The sequence below is a fragment of the Silurus meridionalis genome, chromosome 14 (assembly GCF_014805685.1).
Source record: "Silurus meridionalis isolate SWU-2019-XX chromosome 14, ASM1480568v1, whole genome shotgun sequence".
Taxonomy (NCBI): Eukaryota; Metazoa; Chordata; class Actinopteri; order Siluriformes; family Siluridae; genus Silurus; species Silurus meridionalis.
This window is the reverse complement of record NC_060897.1, coordinates 7,466,911-7,490,133: the sequence shown is the minus strand read 5'-3', so window position 1 is coordinate 7,490,133 and position 23,223 is coordinate 7,466,911. Positions and strand designations below refer to the sequence as shown.

At 35.8% G+C, this 23,223-nt stretch overlaps 1 protein-coding gene and 1 non-coding gene across 2 annotated transcripts in view; both read left to right on the top strand.

Annotated features, from left to right (window-relative positions):
- crhr1 (corticotropin releasing hormone receptor 1) overlaps positions 1–23,223 on the top strand; it is a 132,078-nt gene that overhangs the window by 21,734 nt on the left and 87,121 nt on the right. Inside the window, exon 2 of the mRNA XM_046866691.1 lies at positions 14,399–14,486. Coding sequence (XP_046722647.1) covers positions 14,399–14,486 — 88 coding nt within the window. The remainder of the gene's footprint in view (positions 1–14,398; positions 14,487–23,223) is intronic.
- On the top strand, positions 18,484–18,556 carry trnag-ccc. The gene has a single exon. It is a non-coding gene; the product is annotated as a tRNA-Gly (tRNA).

The window sequence follows — 23,223 nt, the reverse complement described above, 5'->3', positions numbered from 1 at the left end:
TAGATTAGAAATCAACTAAGTAGGACATGGTGTTAGTTACAAAAAACCCTACAAAATAAGACCTCATATCATACCCATAGGCTGTTAGATATCTAATCAGAGCTGATTCGTACTGTAGGATATCGGCGTAAAATGTTTCTGTCGTACACTCTCACACAAAGTCCTGCTTCGTTTCCTGTGCTAATCCAGTTCTGTACATTAAACGCTTTAATAAAAGTGTAACAGCTCAAATCGACTTTAATGATCTAATACTGATCTTAAATGAGCTGTGTGCTCGCCGTGACATTTAGAAATCAGTAACCTGCCAGTTGAACTTCAGCATTTCATACACTACATCCCTATTACCTGCCTTGGAAATAACTGATCTAATTAAGGATAATAATTAGTTTGAGTGAATTACTGATGAAGACATTTCAAATTTTCTCTTGTTTCTCATGGGTCATTATGGACTAATGGAGGAGATTGAATCTGTCAGTGCTTGTCGCTATGTAGTGTGTGAGTGTTTGCAAACAAAATCATTTTACTTCTATTATTCATAATAAATAATTTTTAATATTATCAACAATAATAATGTTTAACGACAACAAAACCACGATAATGTCACCCAGATGAGGATCGGTTACATTTCAAGTCTTGTTCCACTCAAGGTTTCTTCCTTATGCCATCTCAGGAAATTTGTTTTTGTCACAGTCGCTTCTAGCTCGCTTATTAGGGACAAATTTACTATTATAAGGAACACACATATAGACAATAAACTTATACATTGTTTCATACAATTATATAACAGCTTTATCTCTGTAAAACTGCTTTGAGACAGTGTCCTTTGTTATAAGCGCTATACAAATCAAATCGAATTAAACTGAATAAGACTCATAATAATTACAAGAATAAAAAACCTATAATAAAAACTGTACTACTTCTTCTACTACTAAAATAATAATAATTAGTATTATTATTATTTGTTTTTGTGGTTTTTGTTTGTTTGTTGGTATGTTTGTTTATTGTTCTTTCTGGTTTACACTTCAAAAAAAAAACTGTTAAAACAATTGTAGAACAAGAGAATTCACCTTGTACCAGGTAACAATTGTCTCAACTGAAAAACAAAAAATGTAGCTCAGAACGCAATCAGCCTTGTACAACACTGCTATTATATGCACTGTGTGTGTGTGTGTGTGTGTGTGTGTGTGTGTGTGTGTGTGTGTGTGTGTGTGTGTGTGTTGTTGTTTTTTTACTCAAATGTTCATTCGATTCGATTCAAACAGCATACAGTATACACCATATACTGTATATATATATATATATATATATATATATATATATATATATATATATATGTGTGTGTGTGTGTGTGTGTGTGTGTGTGTGTGTGTGTGTGTGTGTGTGTGTGTGTATAAAGAGAGAGAGAGAGAGAGAGAGATATCTGTTAATTACACCAGTTTGTTCTTTGCATACTTGTGCATTTTGGGGGATTTTGTGGTACTTACAATTAAATTTTTCTCCCGAAATAAAATTATTAATTTTATATGCCTTTACTGCAGATTTTCAGACACACACACACACACACACACACACACACACACACAAACACAGTGAGCTGAGTCACCACCTCCACCATCAAAGCTCTGGAGAGGTGTAAAGGCCGCTCATTATTGCAGCAGTTATACGAGCAGGATTATGCTGCTTGTAGGCGGCCTGATGCATCAAATTTATCAGAGGGAAAAAAAACATACAACTTCTCCACACTATTAGCATGCCTTACATCAGTACAAGATCTCTCTGCACTCATTTCACTGTTGTGGTCTCTAGCTGCTGCTTTTGTTTTGAAAAACACAACTGAGGATTGTATAGAACTACAGAGATCTTGTCCCACACTGCTAAAGACATCTGGTGGCATATTTATTAAACTCAAATCTCATGAGCATCAGCACTTTTGAAAGAATACAGTTGGCTGGTTTATGCCGCATTCAAGATGCAACTTCACCATCCAAACCAATTAAAGCCACCCAAACACCCCCAACGTAAGTGAGAGTTAGAGCCTTGGAGGGAGGCGTGGCTGGTGGTTCCCTGACAAAGGCACTGGTAGCACCCCAGGTTTAAAATTTCAGACTGAGGAGGTGTTTTTGGGTGGGTTTTTGGGTATTACAAGTTGCATCTTATATGCATCATAACCTAGCCAACTAATCCTTTTAAAATGCTGATGCTCTAACAGAAAAAAGTCCTATCTATATCTGTATAATTGTAATTCACAAATTCGGATAAAGTGTAATGTCCCTGCATGGCCATGGATAACTGTGACATGGAACATGAGGGATTTAAATTTACTGCTTATCATTCTATTGCACCACTTGGGATCCCCTTCACAAATCCTAATAATGTTAATGAGCATTAGAAAGCTGTTTGTTTCATTCAGCAGTAGCAGATGAACACTGCAGGTGTTTACTGTGTGGAACTATTTCTTGCTAACGTTTTTTTTATTTTTTATCTTTTTCCTCCATCAATTGGCCAGACACCCCATGACTACATTTTTCTCTTCAAAAGAGTTGGCAGGCCTGCTTTTGTTCCCCACCCACTCTTTTGGACACAGAGTCATTAGTGTGGTAAAGGGTCCATGGGATGTTTTGCGGGCTTAGTTTAAGGTCACTCTCAGTCATCCCGGGCAGACATACAACAGCAGGTGCTCCATGGCATTGACAGCAGTGTGGATGTTGGGCTCAGAGGGAAAAGAACATGTGGGATGTGCTGAGTTTGTGTAATTTTGAACATTTGTGATGGGCAGTTTACAAAGCTTTAAATATCTAGTGGTGTAATAAGTCAAGTCAAGTTTATTTCTATAGCGCTTTTCACAACAGACATTGTCTCAAAGCAGCTTTACAGAAATCAACATTCAAGGTGAATGGTGTGCATTTATCCCTGATGAGCAGCCATGGCCACTGTGGCAAGGAAAAACTCCCTTAGATGTTATGAGGAAAAAACCTTGAGAGGAACCAGACTCAAAAGGGGAACCCATCCTCATTTGGGTGACATCAAGAGTTTGAACATAAATCTTTCAACAATACAGAACACTGGAGAGTGAGAACTAACATGAGTACAGGAGTATAAGATTATAAGTAAATGTTCTTTCTACAGTCTTTGGTATAAAGGTAGGAGCTACTGAGCTCAACATTTGTGTCAAGCCAACGATTAATTGGAGTAAAAAAAAACAACAATGGTTTATGGACGGTCTATGAATGGGTAAGATTATGTTCTCCAGAGTGAACTCCAGGATCATTTGGCTTGCCTTTCCACACACTTATCAATATGAAATCTATCCTATCAATAGTATAATTTTATAGACTTGTTTTGTTGATTTGTGTATCTCTGGTATAATAAACACCGGTTCAGTAACCACATAAAAAGCAATAGGAATGCATAAGGAACTACTTTTTGTAAAAGCGCGCTTCTATTATTTTACATTGAGATGAATGATCCAAACACTCTTAGAAAAATACAGACTCTAACTCTCAAAAGCTAGTGGTTCTTGCCCAATCCTTTAATTGTATGAATGTACCCAAAGGAATTTCAAATTGACCAGGATAATAATAAAAAATCTTTATAAGCTCTTAGAAAAAAAGGTTACATTAGGAATCCTTTACAGTTCTTTAGTTTGTTCCTTAGGGAACCATTAAAGGCCAAAGAGGGCTTCGTAATTGCTGTAAGAGACCAGATAAACTTGAAGAACTCATACAAGTATAGGCATTTCTAATTGACTTGATAATGGACAGTTCCTCAGGTGCTCACGGACAATCGGAAATCAGTTAAATCTAAAGCTCTTAACAGTTGTTTGGTTTAACACTCTAAAGCACAGGTTCCAAATTAGGGGTCTGCATTCTCAGTGCTGCCACCTCAGCAAATTAGCTAATTATCCAGTTGTGTCTTAATTAAAGAACATGCAAGAAAAATGCTCAAATCTACGGGTTCTCTAAAACCAGGGTTCTAATCTCATGTGATTCATAATAGGCTAAATCCTTATTCCTAGCCATTTTTTTTTAAGATTAATTCACATTACAGTACATGTGCTGAAAAGATCTCTTCCAGGCACACAGACCTAAATAGGAAACAGGGCCTGTTCAGGACAATGTAAGAAAATGAGGTTCTTGATCTCCAGTAATATATAAAGGCAATAGTCTCCACGCTACTAGTGCTTTTACTGGCAGGTAGTCGTGTCTGTTAACATGCAATAGTGCGTCAACGGACTGTCAAAGCTCATTTTGTTTTACGAAACAGAGTTACATTCATTTCCGATTTGCATAATAAGCTGAATCAGGCATCCAGAATGTAATTTGGCACATAAATTGCTAAATAAGTGCAGAATTGGCCTTAATACTCGAAATAGAGGTGGATGTAATTTACACTCTCAGATGTCTAATGTCTGATGCAAAGGCTTTTCCAGACTGTAATAAATGGATGCTGATCTCTAGGGGGATAACTCTGGTAAATCAGCCTGGAAGATATCACCGGCCTGCGGAAGCAGCTGCTAATCGTGTGTGCTTCTCCCTTACCTTCAACAGTGCCTCTGACCAACGTTGTCTAACGCGATCGGAATTGTCAAATGACACTAAGAGATCATGACAGCTTTAGCCCTTCCCTTGTCAAGGGCTCAGAGCAGCAAGTACCCAGGATTTTTTGCGTCCCACATGCCAGGATTTTTCCCGGAAAGCTTTGCGTTGACATGGCTCAGAACGACAGACTCTCACGTGCTGTTTCATTCGACCCAAAAGCCTCTGGCTCCTGCCAATCAATCTTTTTTTTTTTTTTTTTATGTTTGACAGTTTTTTCCACGGGCAGTGGCAGAAGTAGCGGCGTGTTCGTGGTATTCCTGCATGTTAGGGCCTATTGTTAGAGCAGGATTACCCATTTCATAGCCTGCACAGCTGCTGGCTGTATCAGACTCCAGACACAAGCATCTATCTTGACCTCTAGAACACATGCTGAAGGTCTTAAAATCCTAGCATGGCATTTGGAAAGGAATATGCTAACCTAGCTTATATCTGTAACAGTTTTAAGTCTATGCTAAAACACAGTAAATTTAAAGTGAAATATTAGTGAACACTTTGAACTGAATTGATTTCACAAAAGGACATTGTAGAGATATTACAATTTAATTTTAATAGTAGACTAATATATATTTTATTAGATAAAATCTTCAACTGGTAGTCCAAGACCCCTACTGCAGAGGGTCCAATAATTAATGTTGACCACAAATAATAAAAAAAAAAAAATAAGCATGGGGAAAAACATCAAAGATAAAATATTTTATTTAAAAAATATAATAATCACATTAAAGTTATATTAAATGTAAAGCTGATGTTTATGTAAAAATATATAATTGTCCACCTGACAGTAAAATAAAATGTTAAGTTCTTTTAAAATTAAAGCTGAAGTTCATGTAAATGTATAGTAGTCCACCAGATAGTGTGAACAACACAATAAATTGTAATTTTATTTGCAAAATATGTTTGTTACAATGCATAAATCTTCTTGTAAAATCTTTTGTAAATGTATGAAATTATACAGACAACGATGCATGTACAACAACAAGATTGTCTTAACATAATATAGCATAATATGACACATTGTGCCCCATGTCTTTATTACCTAAAGGGGCCCTTGACCTGAAAAACATTGAAGACCATTTCTATACAGTGGATAACAAGTCAGGATTTTCCAGACACCCACTAAAAATAAAAGAACAAAAGCTTCTTTTCTCAGTCTCAGCATTTTTAGTGGCATTTAACAAATTATGAATGAGAAAATCAAGATCGATGTAAGACATGAAATGTTGCAGTCAAAGTTTTAGGATGCAACACAGATAGACCTAACCTGATTATTCTTGATCTGGAAGGTGACAAACAATATGGCAGTGTGGCATAAAAGTATTAACAATAGAGCTAAATCTTTAGCAGCTAATCAGTTTAAGCAGGGTGTTTAGAAGACGTAAGAAGGTCCTGCAGAACCTACATTGCCTACATTGCTTTTCTTTGGATTGGGAGGAGGAAACCATAATACCCCCCAGGGGAACCAAATGGAGTACAGGGAGAACATGCAAATATGCAAAACTCAAACATGGAGGTGCAAAACAGATGTGCTAAACACTAAGAACTAAAAAAGTACCTGAATAGACCAACATGATGAAACCGATGTATTCTGTCAAAAAGATCTTGTTAGTATGCGGCTTTTTCTTTTCATTTAAGGTCAGTAAATTGAGATGTTATTTGACATTAGTCAAATTTGATGAAATGTCTTCTATAATATTTCTGAATGGTTATCAGTAATATGAACCATTTATGGTGCTAGCTGTCTACAGTCTATTGCATATAACTAACACAGTGATAGTCAAAGCTGATAACTGAACACATTTGGTGTATTTGTTGGCAAATTTCAACATCATGACTTCATTTTCCGGCTTCGCAAGAAAAATTTATGTGAAGCCGAAATATTTGAATAAGCAGAAACTGAAGAAGCCAAAATAAGCTATGATGAACTGTTTCTGCCTTACATGGCCTCAAAAAAAAAACTGTTTACAAAAAAAATAGACGACTAATGCAAAGCTGCAAATAGTTAAAGGTCAAAGTGAGGGGCAGTCTCTTCTCATGACATTAAGTTTTGTTTGTTTGTTTGTGTATTTCTGTCAAAATGTCCAAAACCTTACAAAATCACATACTATTGAGTCCTCTGTCTGGGTGGCACCTCAAAAAGATGGAGTGGCAAAAGATCTGTACAGGAGTGTAATCATAGTAACAGAAAATATTTATTTATAATTTGGAGTGAAGATTATTATCATATGTATATCATATCATATATATACAGAAATGAGAGCTGCATTAATCGCGCATTAATAAAATTTGTGCCGTTAAAATGAACTTTCATTAACACGTTTTTAGCATGTTCATTATGACAGCCCTCATACTGTGTGTATATATATATATATATATATATATATATATATATATATATATATATATATATATATATATATATATTTCTGTTTGACCATTTTTTATAAGGAAATATAAATAAATACATTTAAAAGAGGCAAAATTATAACCTTTAACGCAACGCACATTTATTCACAACATCCCTTCTTCTCAGAAAAAAAGAGATAAACTGCAGAGACAAATAGTTGTTAATCCCTAAACATTTGTTTTGCTGATGCACGAAGTCTCAAATCAAGCAATGAAAACCGCAATGATACACAGATCCCGCAATTAAAACCGTCCGTGTGGAAACATACTGCAGCAAAAGTCCTGGAGATTTACATAATTTAAAACACCTTAATCACTTTAAAGCATTTAAAAATATAATAATGTCTTTATGCTGTATGTTGATTATGGTTTCACTAATAATAATTAATCATTAATACAGTGGTGTCAAAAGTGCCCCCTTCCTGATTTTGGAGTCCCAAAGCTTTAGAAATGGCTTTATAACCTTTTCCAGACTGATAGATCTTAATTACTTTTTTTCTCATTTGTTTCTGAATTTCTTTGAATCTTGGCATGATGTCTAGCTTTTGAGGATCTTTTGGTCTACTTCACTTTGTCAGCAGGTCCTATTTAAGAGATTTTGTGATTGTGAACAGGTGGGGCAGTAATCAGGCCTGGGTGTGGCTAGAGAAATTGAACTAAGGTGTGATAAACCACAGTTTTAAAAAAGTTTAGGCAAACACTTTTTCACACATGGTCATGTAGTTTTGAATTTTGTTTTCTCTCAATAATAAAAACCTTCATTTAAGAACTGCATGTTGTGTTCACTTGTGTTATCTTTTACTAATATTTAAATTAGTTTGATGATCTGAAACATTAAAGTGTGACAAACATATAAAAAATAAGTAATCAGGAAGTGGGCAAACAATATTTCACATGCATAAAGCATCCATATATATATATATATATATATATATATATATATATATATATATATATATATATATATATATATATACCTCTTTAATGTATTTTTTAAAATGTTTAAATGTTAACTTTTACTTCTACTATTAGTAATAATAATAATAATAATCATAATAATCATAATAATAATAATAATGCCTGTAAAATCAACTCAATACTGCTTAACAAAATCATTTGTTTGTAAAAATAAATAAATAAATAAATAAATAAATAAAAATGTGTACAAGACAAACAGACAAAGATTAGCTGAGATATCAGGAGGAATGCTAGGTCATGGTAGGAGATGAACATTTATATATAACAGTGTGAAGAAAATTCTAATTGCCATCATTAGATTAGATTAAATAAGATTAGATTGGACATGATTATATTAGAGTAGATTATATTATATTATATAAGAGTAGATTTGATTAGATTCGATTCAACTTTATTGCCATTGTGCAAAGTATGAATAAAATGCAGTTAGCATCTGACCAGAAGTACATAAGTGGCCTATTTTACATTTTTTTTCCAATTAACTATTTATTTACTATATATTTATTCATTTACACTAAATAGCAATGTGGTAAATGAGGGTATGGGTCTATATGAGAGTAATAAATGTAAAAAAAATAAAATGTGTAGTTGGTAAAAAGATATGGTAAATATAGTAATAAACAGTAAAACTGTGCAAAGATTGAGCAGTAAATAAGACATGTCAAGAAGATAACATTTTCATCATGGACGCAAACCTTTGTTTTAACATTGGAAGTGGTTTTGGATTCTATTAAACTTGTAATGTTGTGCAAATGGAAACGTTTTCTTCCTTCGTTAGTGAAGAAACCAGAAAGCCCTAATTTTTTATGCAATTCTATGCATTTGTGCAAAATTTGCATACATGACTGGATAAACTGCTGAGTGTGCTTCAGGTGAAATTCATGTTCATGTTAAGTCGCAGGGTTCAAAGCATTGGGAAAAAGTAGCGGCTTATAGTCCGGAAAATACGGTACTTATTTTTAAGACTTGATAAATACTGTGTACTTTTTTTTAAATAGCAAAAAAAAGACTTTTACTCTTTAGTCCGGAGGACGAGGTGTCCATGGTTTCCAAAAAAAGATTCATCTGACCACAGAACAGCTTTCCACTTTGCCCCAGTGCATTTTAAATGAGCTTTGGCCCAGAGAGGATGGTGGTGTTTCTGGATCATGTTCACGCATGCCTTGTTTTTGGCATCATAGAGATTTAACCTGCATTTGCGGAGGACATGGCAAACTGTGCTCACAGACAATGATTTCTGGAGGTGTTAATGAGCCCATGCAGTGATTTCCATTACAGAATCATCAGTGTTTTAAATGCAGTGCAAACTTTTTTTTCAGATTCTTTGAAACTTTTGATTTACATGTACTGTTGATGATGAGATATTAAACTGTTTTGCAATTTTATTTTAAGGAACATTAATCTGAAATTGTTCCACAATTTGTAGACACAGTCTTTCAGAGATCGGTGAAGCTCTGCCCATTTTTACTTCTGAGAGACTCTGCCTCTCTACGATACACTATTTATACCCAATAATCTTACTGACTTGTTGCCAATTAACCTTATTAGTTGCAAAATGTTTCTCTCTAACTGTTTAATTTTAATAACATTTACTTTTTTTCAGACTTTTCGTGCCCTGTCTTGCAGCCATCAAATTTAAAATGCCTTTATTTTTCATTTAAAACGGTACATTTCCTCAGTTTAAACATCCAATATGTTTTCTATGTTCTATTGTGAATAAGATCTCGGTTTATAAGATTTGCAAATCAATACATTCTGTTTTTATTTGAATTTTAGTGTCTCAACTGTACAAACTAACCTTTGACCCTGGCAGCGTCGTAATCGCTTCCTTAGTACAGTAGTCAGGGTGCTGATCAGGGACTTGACAATCACAAAATCCTATCAGTGCATTATGGGATAAAACCAGGGAGCATCAATGTTTAATATAAAGTCATACACTATACGGACAAATGTATTGGGACACCTGACTTTTAACTGTTAGCACAAACTTGGAGGCAAAAATATTTATAGGATGCCTTTGGATGAATTAAAATGTCCCTTCACTTGAACTCAGAGACCCAAATCTTTTCCAGCATGACAATAACCCTGTTTAATTATAATGCTTTTCATAGGTTGGAGTACATGTTTTTTATAGGTTGAAGTAATCTTTCTGTGTCCTGCGCTAGAGCTCTGACCTGATCACCTTTGGGTTGAACTGGAAAGCTGACAGAACCCCAAACCGCCTCACTTTACCACTGTTATGGCCAGGTGTTATGGCCGCAAACATTTGGCAATATGGTGTATTTTCTTCTTTCTACTTTCCGTGAAAATAAATGGCAGACAAACTCTGACAACTTCATATACAAAATAAATTAGCTTGTTATCGTCAATAGATGTGTCAATGAAAACAATTCTTGTTGTCGTAAAATGGCTCGTCAGTGTCCCATTGTGTTGTAAACCAGGGTCCTTACCTAAGCTTGTGTGCGTCTTTCGTAAATCAATTTATATCTATTATATTGTAGTAAATGATCATTAAAATGCCGTCTTGAGTTTGTGATGAGGTTGGAAGAACTTTCGCACTCGACTTTAAGGTTTTGACTTAAAATGATTCTGTTCCAGCTAAAGCAGCAAATCCAATTTAACACTTTTTAGCTGTTCCCTGTATACTTTAGTGTTTAGGGACACTTGTAATCAAATATCTGGCGGAACAGAGACAGACTTCCAAGTCACACAGTCACAAGTTTGTGCTTGTTAATGTAAGCAGGGAATTAGCATTCACACATATTTATTGTGTGCTTCAGCTTGCTTAGTTTGGCAATTCGCACCTCTCTCATGCATGAGCCTATGAGAACAGATATGTGTTTTTTTTTCTCACTTCTCGAAAGTGCATTTAAAGTGATGAGCTCAGGAGAAAAAAAACTAAGTTTTTGAGCATTTAGAAAGCAGGAGCAGGATCATTTGAGACTGGAGTTGCATGGAATCACAACACAGACGGCACAAACGTGGTGAAAAGATCACGGCTCTGTCCGACTGAAGGATTACAAGAGGATCCTCTCAGATCGGTTGCCAAAGATTTGCGCTCGCTTGGTAAACATTTCCTGTTGTCTGTCATGGCATACTGTGGATGTAAGAACTGCTTGAGGCTCTGTTGCCCAGTTCTCTCTTCAGCTGCTTTATCAGGATCAAAGTCAGAATCAGAATCCTTTATTGATCCCAAAGAGAAATTGTTGTTTTGCAGATGCTCACAGAAAAAAATAAAGGAAAGATTTAAGTAAAATAAAATATAAGATGCTTAAAATAAAATATATTATGTTATATATTTAGTCTAGATGTTGTACAATCAATGAATTTTCAATCTTATTAAAATATACTGTATGAAATGTGTAGCAGCAGTGAAACAGAAGGCAGAAAAAGTCAGACTACAAATACAGTTTTATTGCACATTTAACAATTGTTATTATTATTATTATTATTGTTTTATTATTGCACATATTTTCTCAATATATTAACATCATATAAATGTGGCATAAAAATCTGTAAGTATAACTATATCTATATCATGGACCAGCACTCAGAGGTAGGACTTAACCTGAGAGTCTGAGGATAGTTTGATGGCCACAGGCAGAAATGATCTTCTGTGGTACATCTTGATGGTATGAGCCTCTCAATAAACATACTACACAGACTGACCAGTGTTTTACAGTATGCAGCGTTTGGGTGCACAAAATGGAAGGCATTTTGGATAGCATTCTCTTTTCAGACCCCTTTTCATGAAAACTTGACATAAATAGGAGTCAAAATATGTGAAAACGGGAAAGTTTTCCAGTCATCTAGGTAAACTGATAAGTCAAGATGAAAAGACTTGTAGCTTTTTGCTATTCAGATCAGATAAGTGGACTTCATTTTTAAAGTCTATGAGGCATTATCATATATCACATTTAATCCATTTAACCTGAACCATGTTGTATTTATTTTGTTAGATAGAGTGATCACATTTAAACCACAGGTTTTAAGTTCACTTGAGCAAAAAACACGACTTGACCCTCAATCGACCACTGGAGTGATACAAAAAAAGTTTCATTTAGATAGTTATAGCATTATTTATTCAAGTCTGTGTTCTTCATTCTTTATCATTTTTTTATAATGTTTTTGTACACTTGCTAATAAATCTTTTTTTCTCATCACTATGTTATTGATAATCTTTTTTTTTTATTTTGTTCAGTTTTCTGACAGAATTATTTGTCCTATAAAGGATCCAAAGTATCAACTAAACAAAGCAGACTAGGAAAAAGTGTATGCCTTTTACAGTTGAACTGTATTGAAAGATAAAAAGGCTAGTTTGAGAAAATCCATTTGCATTCTTGCCTATTTTTACAACTTTACAACAACTGGTGTGAATTGTATCTAATTTCCAACATTTCTACCGGACATGTTTAGAGCAGATAAAACTAACGGCAGAGTTTGACATTGCCGTCAAACTCGTAAACAACATATTTGGCAGGCTGTATGCAGGGGGTAACTCTGACCTATTTCTTCATCCATTATGAGGGCTAGCATTATGGAATCAGGGGCCTGGATTAGCTCTCAGCATGGCGCTTTTTAAACTGTGTTTTGATAGAGGTCACAAACTCAGAAAAAAAAGTGCCCTATTCCCTTTCTGCAAAATCATTGCTGATTTTGTATTATGGTAATAATACGTAACTGGGATGCATCATCCCTGATTTTTCACCGGTGTGTAGGACAGTTGCGTATAGCTTGGCTTTTGATCAGAATCCCTGAGAGCTCTGATAGGTCAATTCATCACACCAGGCTTGCCCTTGTAAAACAAATTTTACAACCATGCCAGGTTGCCGTCAGACGGCCATAAAAGTGTCCTTTTACTTTATTAAGAGGGTGACATTCCAGGGACACATCCCAAATCACGAATCACTTGGCATTGTTACTACATGTTCGTTCCGGTATAGACTACATTGGATTTGTTTGGAAAGTTCACAGAGAAACCAGCACCTTTTGTCTTTCCTGTTTTTTTTTCTGTCCTTTTTAAAAAGACAGGCTTGCTGTATATAGCCTGCTCATGGTAACACAATGATTTTGGCATTGTATTAGTGTAAGAGGGTGACTGATCATAGGCACTCGCACTGACCTTCTTCCGAAGCATGTTACACATGCCGTCACATCTTTTCCAGCTAACATATACACAGCATTCCAGACCTCAGCATGCTGAGAATGTTCACCCCACACAAACACACACACACACACACACATACATGTGAATGCACTGGATATACAGTATACAAAACACATTACACTGTACAGTACAAGAAACAAAAAAATTTTTAGGAATTATTTGGAGTTAGTATTGAAAATATCAGACGCTCTGATTAGATTTGGGAACAGATCAAACAGGGTCAAGGTCACGGAATACTAGATAGAAAAATTTAATCTGGCTTTTGGATAACTGTATTTGATTCAATGTTTAATATAAATGTTTGTACACTGCAATAGTAATGATAATTATTATTACTATTATAATAATTAGCTATTTCATATATAAGTCAGTTATGAATAATTCTAGAAAGTCATGCGCAATGACAGCGGCCATATTGCTCCTGCGGTTTGGCCATTGCTTCTGAACAAAATTTTTCATATGGTTTGAGAAAATTGTGTTTTCAATTTCTCTATTTCCTATTACATGTTAGTTTTATGGCCTTTTTGTGTTTCTCAGTGACATGTGTGAGGGTATCAAAGGCATGATGTTTTAAGATAAGATTGATAGGGCACGGAGAGATCTACAGTATTTGTTCTATTCTTGCTTATTTACTGACTAGTGAATTGATGTTTTGATTATTATTATAAAATAATATTATTAACAATAAGTAACTGTTGGTGAAACGTATAGGGAAAATAAAATGTCAAATGATGTCTGCATTGAGTTCTATTCAGCTGTTTGTTTGGTTTGTGCAGCTTGTTAAGGCCACACAATGCATTTGTGTAGCCTCCTGGGAAGTCATTTTTCTTAGCTGTCAAATGGAGAAACAGCCACATACAACGATGACCTTGATTTTATAACATTTTATCTATAAAGCACATAAATGGAGGCCATTTCACACACCTCCATACACCCATACACATCTTTGCAGAGGTGGAAGGAAACACGGAAGTATAGAAACACAGGGAGAAAATTCAAAATTCCATACAGACAGTAACCCGAGGTCATGATTGAAGCTGGGAACCTGGAGCTGTTTATAGCAAAAAATAAATAATAAAAAAAGGAAAATCTGATTGAAATTATTTAAATAGTTTAATGTGCTTATGACTCACCTTGAATATTTCAGTAACTCTTTCAAGGAACACTGTAATTCGAAACAAAACCAATGACCAATCGAATAGGAATTTTTGGATGTGTAAATCCTATTGTCTTGTTTTTTTCCTTGACACAGATGTTTTCCATCTGGATCACGCTGTTCTCTGGGGCCACGGCTGAGCTCACATGTGACACCCTGCTTCTGCTGTCCACCAACTTCACAGGTAAGTGTGTACCCTTTCTGTGTGGTTAGCTTCGAGACCCGTTCGCAATGTTAAGCACCGTTTCAAACATGAACCCTGGGTATACAATAGGAGCCGCACAATATATATCGTATTGATCGAAATGTAAATGTAAATAACATGATACAGAGTCTTGTAAAACATGTTTTAGGGAAACCCAGATGGCAAGGAAAATATATTTTTTTTGTGATGCTCGTGTGCATAGTACTGAGAGCTGTGCAAGGAAAACGTACAACACGCTGTGTGAAAACATGCCGTTTCTCGCTGCATTGAAAGGAATACATAAATTGCGCTATAAATGAGAAGCTGTAGCAAGGCCACAAACATAATCCTGTGGATTTGATAAGAGTTTGATTGGGGTACATGTTCTCTCACTGTGTGCCTATAACAATAGGAAACTTGACTTATGATGTGCAGAAGACTGGAACATTCAGATCAACTGCATAAAAGTTTAAAATAAAGTTCTCATAGATCATAGATACTTTTACTTTTTCCATTCAAAAGCAAATACTTTCATTGGAAATTTAAAAGAAGTAATTTTACTACAGTTTTATTTAAGTAGGGAATTTGAACTTGTACTAAAGTGCTATACTTTGTTTATCAGTGGTGTTATCTATAACATAACGCATCCCAATATCAGTAGATAGTACTGAAACCTAGTCATTTCTTTAGCATGCTGAAAGAGACGGTCTTTTAATATACTGGATTTTGCCCTGACGGGCCTCAGCCATATTGTATGATGACATAATTACACATAGCTGGAGGAAGTTCAGGTGGCAAAACACAGCTGTGAAAACACACCAGCACTCTGAATAATGTCTACCCCATACCCATGGCGTTCAAAATCAGGGGTGATTTTAAAAAAAAAACAAGAACAATCCAATTCATACAAGTGAAAAACTGCTATCATGCATTTTCACTTTGTGTAAGTTTATGTGTAGTTAAATTTTGACAGTTGAATGTACAGAATCTCACAAATGTGAGAACAACCCATTTTTGTCAATGTGCAGCTTGTATAGCAGTACAGATTTACTGTCCTCTGCAAATAACTCAACATACAGCCATTATTGTCTAAATAGCTGCCAACAAACGTGAGTACACCCTAAGTGATAACAGCTGTACCATGCAAAGGCCAGTAAAGCCAAGTTTTATTTTTTTAGTGTTGTCCCTTGAAAAGATATACTAAAATGGTTGCTAAAATGTGAGAGGTGTACTTACTTTCATGAGATATCTCAGCTCATAGAGCAGTACACAATTGAGATACTGTATATGTATATATAATAAGTAGAAGTGTAATAAGTATTGGCACCCTGGGATTGTCCGGCCAATTTTATTACAATTTATCAGTAATAGTGCATTATTAAGTGCTTAGAGATTTTTTTTTTCAGTTGACCCCAGAAATCTGCTGGATGTACATAACATGTCTGAATAGTAAAAGCTCTTTATTTTGATGTTCTGCTTGTATTAAACAGTTCTGCTTAGTTCAATACTAGCTGATATTTCACTATTAAGAGACATTTCTGATCGCATATAAAATCAGTTGTCGATTTTATGAATGTTTTCTCTTCACAGTTGCACACTATCTTTTTCAGTTAATTGAAACGCTACTTTAGGAAATTGGACAAAGAGTGGACTGATGTGCAACAGGAAGAATGTTATAAAAAAAAGCTGAACAAAAACAAGGAGCTGATTGTTAAGTTAAAAAGGAAAAAAAATGAAGGCGTGGCTTAAACAGTTATTATCCAAATATGAATGCTTCAGGCCACTTCTTGTGAATTTTCCAACATAGCCTTTAGCAGTGAGAGCTTAATTTAGCCCTGCTTGTACTGTTGATGATTATTACCTCTTGGAGGGCTTACAACAAGTTATGAAATGTTTAGAACGATGGCGTGTAACTAATACTTTCCACACGATTAGAAGCTGACTTCACTCTGTGACCCATACACTTTATAATTCCTCACTTTAACCAAACTGCACATTTTGCAGATTTAAAGTTCAGATGGGAAAATAGCAGAATGAGCTCTGAGCATTGGAAATGTGCATACCGAACATTTCAGTAGTTCTGGCCATATTTCTAGAAAAAAATTAATTTCAACTAGAATGTGAATTATTGGCTAATGGATTAGTGTATTAGTGTCTAGTTTAGATTTATCATTGTGTCTAAACCTTCATCTTGAATTCAAATATACAAATGGGAGTTGGACGAGATAGATAGATACCGTTGTATACCGTTAAGGACCAGTAGAACAAATTGTAGATCACATGTTGGTATTTCCTAGACACATTATGATGTTATTAAGCTTCTATATTTCTACAGTTGGATGATAAGAATGTAATGCTATATTCAAACACACCATGTGATACTAATAATTTGTTAATGGTTTTTAATATTTCACAGACAACAGATTATAATGTTTTTTATGGCGGAAAACAGAATTTCTGTTATTGTTTTTTTTTTTTTTTTTTTTTTTTTTCCAGCAGCAAATTCAGAACATGTAAACAAAATTTAAACGAAATGGACTTGTCGCTCCTCCATTCCCTACCTCCGTATTAGGTTTAGGCTTCCCTCAATGCTATTGTTTAGTGCTTTATTTAATAAGTGAGCTCAAAGACGAACCAAGCCACGAGTCATTTATCATCTCTTTAGAAAGCTACGGTTGTGTAACTCCATGACTGTAGCGCTTTAATTAGGTTTGAGTGCGTAAAAAACTAATAAACCTCCATATTGACATTTCGCTACCCTCAGGCACAGCTTAACAACAAATCAGCTTGACAGACCTAAAGGAGAATATTATGCAGGCAATAGAATCGCGTCTCGCTTCGAAGTAGAATTGTACACCGGGCACAAAAACTCAACAAACAGTATAAATTTAGTGATAACTTAAAGTAAAGTTTATTTAGTGATAACTTAAAGTTGATGAAAATGAATAATCCAATTAGCTGCTCAATAGAGCTTCAAATTAATTAAGTTCAGGACTATGTTGATTTCATGAACTAATGCTTTTTAATTACGACTCTATAGGAATTATCTTTTCATCTCATCTTATTAGCGTATTCTCGCTCGTGACTGGAGGAGATAAAGGTTTTAATTAGACTACAACGTTACAGTCTGAGTTTTACATTTTAAACATGACATAAGGACGGGGCAATAATTGCTGTGTTTTGGTGTTCAGCTTCATGCTACTCTACAGCAGCATGGTCATTAGCAACAAAAAAAAATCTCTCCATTTCTATAAAGTTTCCAGTGGCAGCTATGGGCTTGTTTAATTCAGAAATTTGCCCACACCTGTGATTACCTGTGAGTGTAAAATATCATTTTAATAAATAAATTATTTAAAATAATTATCATTGAAGTGATTGGCATTGATAATGAGTTAATCAAACTCTCTTTAAGCTGTTTCTCTGGTGCGTTATATGGTTCTGACCCTTTTTCATCTACATTTTAAACTACATTTTCTTTACATGTATAGAGGAAGAATGAAGATAATTCGAACCACTTGCATACTTGACAAAATGATAGAATCAAAGAAAGGAATTTGGACACAATTTGGAATTTGGACACAATTTTTCTTATACTTGAATTAAGAGACAAAAACCTTTTCCAACATGACAATGTACTTATGCACAAAGCCAGCCCCATTAAGATGTTATACATTGGTTGGAGTAAAAGATCTTGAGTGGCATGATCTAGAGCTCTAAACTCAACCGTACTGAACACCTTTGAGATAAAACAGTATGCTGACTGCACCCCCAGGCCTCCTCTCATACTGTACATCAGTGCCTGACTTTACTAACACCCTTGTGGCTGAATGAGCTCGAATCTCTGCAAGCACACTCCAAAAATTTAGTGGAACATCTTCCCAAAAGAGTGAAAGTTATTATAACAGCAAATGCGGACTAAATTGAAAAAGCACATATGAATCTTTTGGTCAGGTGTTCACAAACCATTAATTATTGTATATACTGTAGTACATTTAGGTCCCCTGGTGGTCTAGTGGTTAAGATGCAGCGCTCCCACCGCTGCGACCCGGGTTCGATTCCCGGTCAGGGAACCATCCCCAGCCGCTCTCAGTGCCGGTCCCAAGCCCGGATAAATTGGGGAGGGTTGTGTTAGGAAGGGCATCCAGCGTAAAAACATGTGCCAAATCAAACGTGCGGAGGATCCGCTGTGGCGACCCCTAACGGGAGAAGCCGAAAGAAAGTTTTACTGTAGTACATTTATATTTAAGGGCCTTGTTCAATAGGCCAGTACTGTCAGCTTAGTGGTGATAGGATTGGAATTCATGATCTGATCAGAAGTCCAACATCAACCACTTAACCTGTGCTACCCCTAAATAGTGTTTATTTGGATCATTAATGCAATTTATAGGAAGGTTCCATTCTTCTACTAATCATACTTTATTAAAAAGAGAATACTCTATTGTTACAGACCTGCAGTGAGTGTACATTTACTCCACACAAACTCTTGCCTGAACAGAGAATAGTGGTGATTGTTATGGCCTCGAATGGGCAAAAACTTTATAGCAATACTACAAACCCGATTCCAAAAAAATTGGGACACTGTACAAATTGTGAGTAAAAAAAGGAATGCAATAATTTACAAATCTCATAAAAATTTTATTCACAATAGAATATAGATTGAAAGTGAGACATTTTGAAATGTCATGCCAAATATTGGCTCATTTTGGATTTCATGAGAGCTACACATTCCAAAAAAGTTGGGGCAGGTAGCAATAAATGTACATATAAGGAACAGCTGGAGGACCAATTTCCAACTTATTAGGTCAATTGGCAAAATGATTGGGTATAAAAAGAGCCTTTCAGAGTGGCAGTGTCTCTCAGAATTCAAGATGGGCAGAGGATCACCAATTCCCCCAATGCTGCGGTGAAAATAGTGGAGCAATATCAGAAAGGAGTTTCTCAGAGAAATTGCAAAGAGTTTGAAGTTATCATCATCTACAGTGCATAATATCATCCAAAGATTCAGAGAATCTGGAACAATCTCTGTGCGTAAGGGTCAAGGCCGGAAAACCATACTGGATGCCTGTGATCTTCGGGCCCTTAGACGGCACTGCATCACATATGCTACTGTAATGGAAATCACAACATGGGCCCAGGAATACTTCCAGTAAACATTGTCGGTGAACACAATCCACCGTGCCATTTCCTGTTGCCGGCTAAAACTCTATCGGTCAAAAAAGAAGCTATGTCTTAATATGATCCAGAAGTGCAGGTGTTTTCTCTGGGCCAAGGCTCATTTAAAATGGACGGTGGCAAAGTGGAAAACTGTTCTGTGGTCAGACGAATCAAAATTTGAAGTTCTTTTTTGGAAAACTAGGATGCCATGTCATCTGGACTGAAGAGGATGAGGACAACCCAAGTTGTTATCAGTGCTCAGTTCAGAAGCCTTGCATGAGTGCGTGTGGCATCGGCAGCTAACACATCTGGAAAGGCATCATTAATGCTGAAAGGTATATCCAAGTTCTAGAACAACAAAAGAAAGACCTTGCATTTTCCAACATAACAATGCCAGACCACATACTGCATTAATTACATCATGGCTGCGTAGAAGAAGGATCCGGGTACTGAAATGGCCAACCTGCAGTCCAGATCTTTCACCCATAGAAAACATTTGGCACATCATAAGAGGAAAATGCGACAAAGAACACCTAAGACAGTTGAGCAACTAGAAGCCTGTATTAGACAAGAATGGGACAATATTCCTATTCCTAAACTTGAGCAACTTGTCTCCTCAGTCCCCAGACGTTTGCAGACTGTTATAAAAAGAAGAGGGGATTCCACACAGTGGTAAACATTTTATTTGAGATGTGTTGATGCCATAACATTTAAAATCAACTTATTTTTCCTTTAAAATAATACATTTTCTCAGTTGAAACATTGGATATGTCATCTATGTTGTATTCTGACTAAAATTCCACATCATCTTATTCACAATTTGTGCAGTGTCACAACTTTTTTGGAATCGGGTTTGTATTTTTGCTCTAAAATGATCAATCAATTTGAATGGCACTTTTATATATATATATATATATATATATATATATATATATATATATATATATATATATATATATATAATTAAAACTGTTTTAGAATCTTATATTCCTTAGCTTTGAGTGTACAACAAGACTGTTTGTCTCACTCTTTCATGCTCTCCATTTACTCTGGCAGTGCTCAGTCGATGAGGCAGTGCTAAGGTGTGCTTTCACCTTATCGCCTCACTCGGTCTGTGCTCAGTCATCGGCACCATGGCCATCTGCTCCTGTATTAAAGCACTGATTCACAAACAACATGACTCTGGGGCAGAGATTATATGGCTTGTTTTTGAATGAACACATTGCGGTTGTGCCATGCTCACCCTTTTTTTAATGATCAACCGAAATGTATATAAGTGATGCTTTTAAAGAAGGCAGCATCCGTGTACATTTGTGCAGTCGTGAACGAAGAAATGTTACTGGCAAGGCAGTAAACCTAAAAGAAAAACATCTTTGCTGATGTAGAAATACATATAATAGTACTTGCGTACTAAGCTAATTTTATTCTAACCTCATAGCATTTTACTGGTTTATTCAGAAACCAGTAAAACCAAAAGTTTTTAAAGTTAGCTTTAGATAGCAGCTAGCTCCTTCCTGTTAAGTTCCTTTAAAAAATATGCAAGTGTATCTAGAAGAATTGATGCTGTTTTGCAAGCGAAGAGTCACACCAAGTATTGATTTGATTTGGATTTCTCTTTTGTTCATTAACTTTCCATTTTGGTAATTGATAAAACATTGTCAGATTAATATTTTTTTTTATATTTCACCTTTAATATTATATCATAATAGTAAAATTTAAGTCAACAAATGTTTTATGAAGAAAAAAAAGGGAAAAACTTATTATCCTTACAATAATACTAAATAAACTTTCTTTCAGCTTCTCCCGTTAGGGGTCACCACAGTGGACCATCCTCATGTTTGATTTAGCACGTTTTTACGCTGGATACCCTTCCTAACGCAACCCTCCCCATTTATCCGGGCTTGGGACCGGCACTAAGAGTGGCTGGGGTTGGTTCCCTGGCCCGGGGATCGAACCCGGGCTGCAGCGGTTAGAGCGCCGCATCCTAACCACTAGACCACCAGGGAACCTTAGGGGTTGCCACAGTGGACCATCCACATGTTTGATTTGGCACATGTTTTTATGCTGGATGCCCTTCCTACCGCAACCCTCCCCATTTATCCGGGCTTGGGACCGGCATTAAGAGTGGCTGGGGTTGGTTCCCTGGCCCGGGGATCGAATCCGGGTTGCAGCGGTGAGAGCGCTGCATCCTAACCACTAGACCACCAGGGAACCTACAATAATACTAAATATAATGCTTAAATCTCAAGATCTATTACATTTTAAAAGGGTCATGTGTGCACAAGCCATTCCAATTTTTTCTTTTATAGGACTTGGGTTTGGGCTTGGCCAGGGCCAATCTAAAGCATTTATCTTCTTCTTTGCCATCTTCTTTTGAAGTCATTACATTGTTAACTAGAATTTGTGCTTCGGATTGCTATCATGCTGGAAATTGATTTTTTTTTTCGTCATCTTCAGCTGTCTAACAGAGATGGTGCCAAAACACACTTGTATTTGGAAGCTCTTCATGAAATTTCTGCAGCTTCTTCAATGTTGCTTTAGGCCTCTCGAAACAGCCACTCTAAGAAGGTTTCTTCTTGTTTTTGCGTGATTTTAGGGCGGTGTCCATTTCTATTGGAAAACTCTTAAGCCCCTTTTTCATCAGATGTTAACGACTTCCTAGGCCCAAATTTTCTGGATGGGAGCATCTAGATCTAGAAACGATGAGATTCTCTATAAGCTTTGTGATAGATAAAGCCAAGAGGAATTATACATAAACAATTGATATTTATTTGGGGTTCATCAGAAGGTGTTTGTGCTCACACTTGAGCAATCAATAATTATTATCAGTCACATGCTTCTTTATGAAAGGGTGTGCATTTTGTTGGTTGCTTTACCACAATAATGTTGGATTGATTTCAATGTTTGTGTATTTTTACAACAATTTCGAACAGGCAGCAGGGGTGTGTAGACCTTTTATATTCAGTAAATGTTTTTGAATATGCTTAGCTTTCATATATGATATAGCATCTTGTTACTTTTTTGAATGAAAAAAAAAAAAAAAGAAGAAGACAACCACACACACACACACACACACACACACACACACACACACACACACACACACACAAACACAGCATAAAATAGCCTGGTGATGAGCTCATTACGGTGGTTTGTATTTAGATTACACCACAGAGGATCACTGATTTGTACCTATGGCTTGATTTACTAATTCGGTGTTACAGTAGTAAGTGTAATTTTTGCTGAACACTCCTGGCTGATCTCTAATTAGGTCTGATGGTTAAGGTGGTTGTTTTTATTCTGGATGGTGCTGTTATTATGGTTTCAGGATATTGTCTTTTATATTCATTTGCATGCCCATTCAATGTATTGCATTTGCTGCTTTGTGTGTGAACATGGTCGATATTTGATTGTAACTAATGTAAAACTTGAACATTTTAGTATCATTTCTAACATTGCTTATTCTTTTCAGACGAGAAAACGCGGATGCACGCTCGATAGGTTGTGTATAAATATGTACAGTTTGTATATTCATTAAAGAAAGATTATTTTCTTAAGAAAACTTCATAGAGGTTCATTGCAA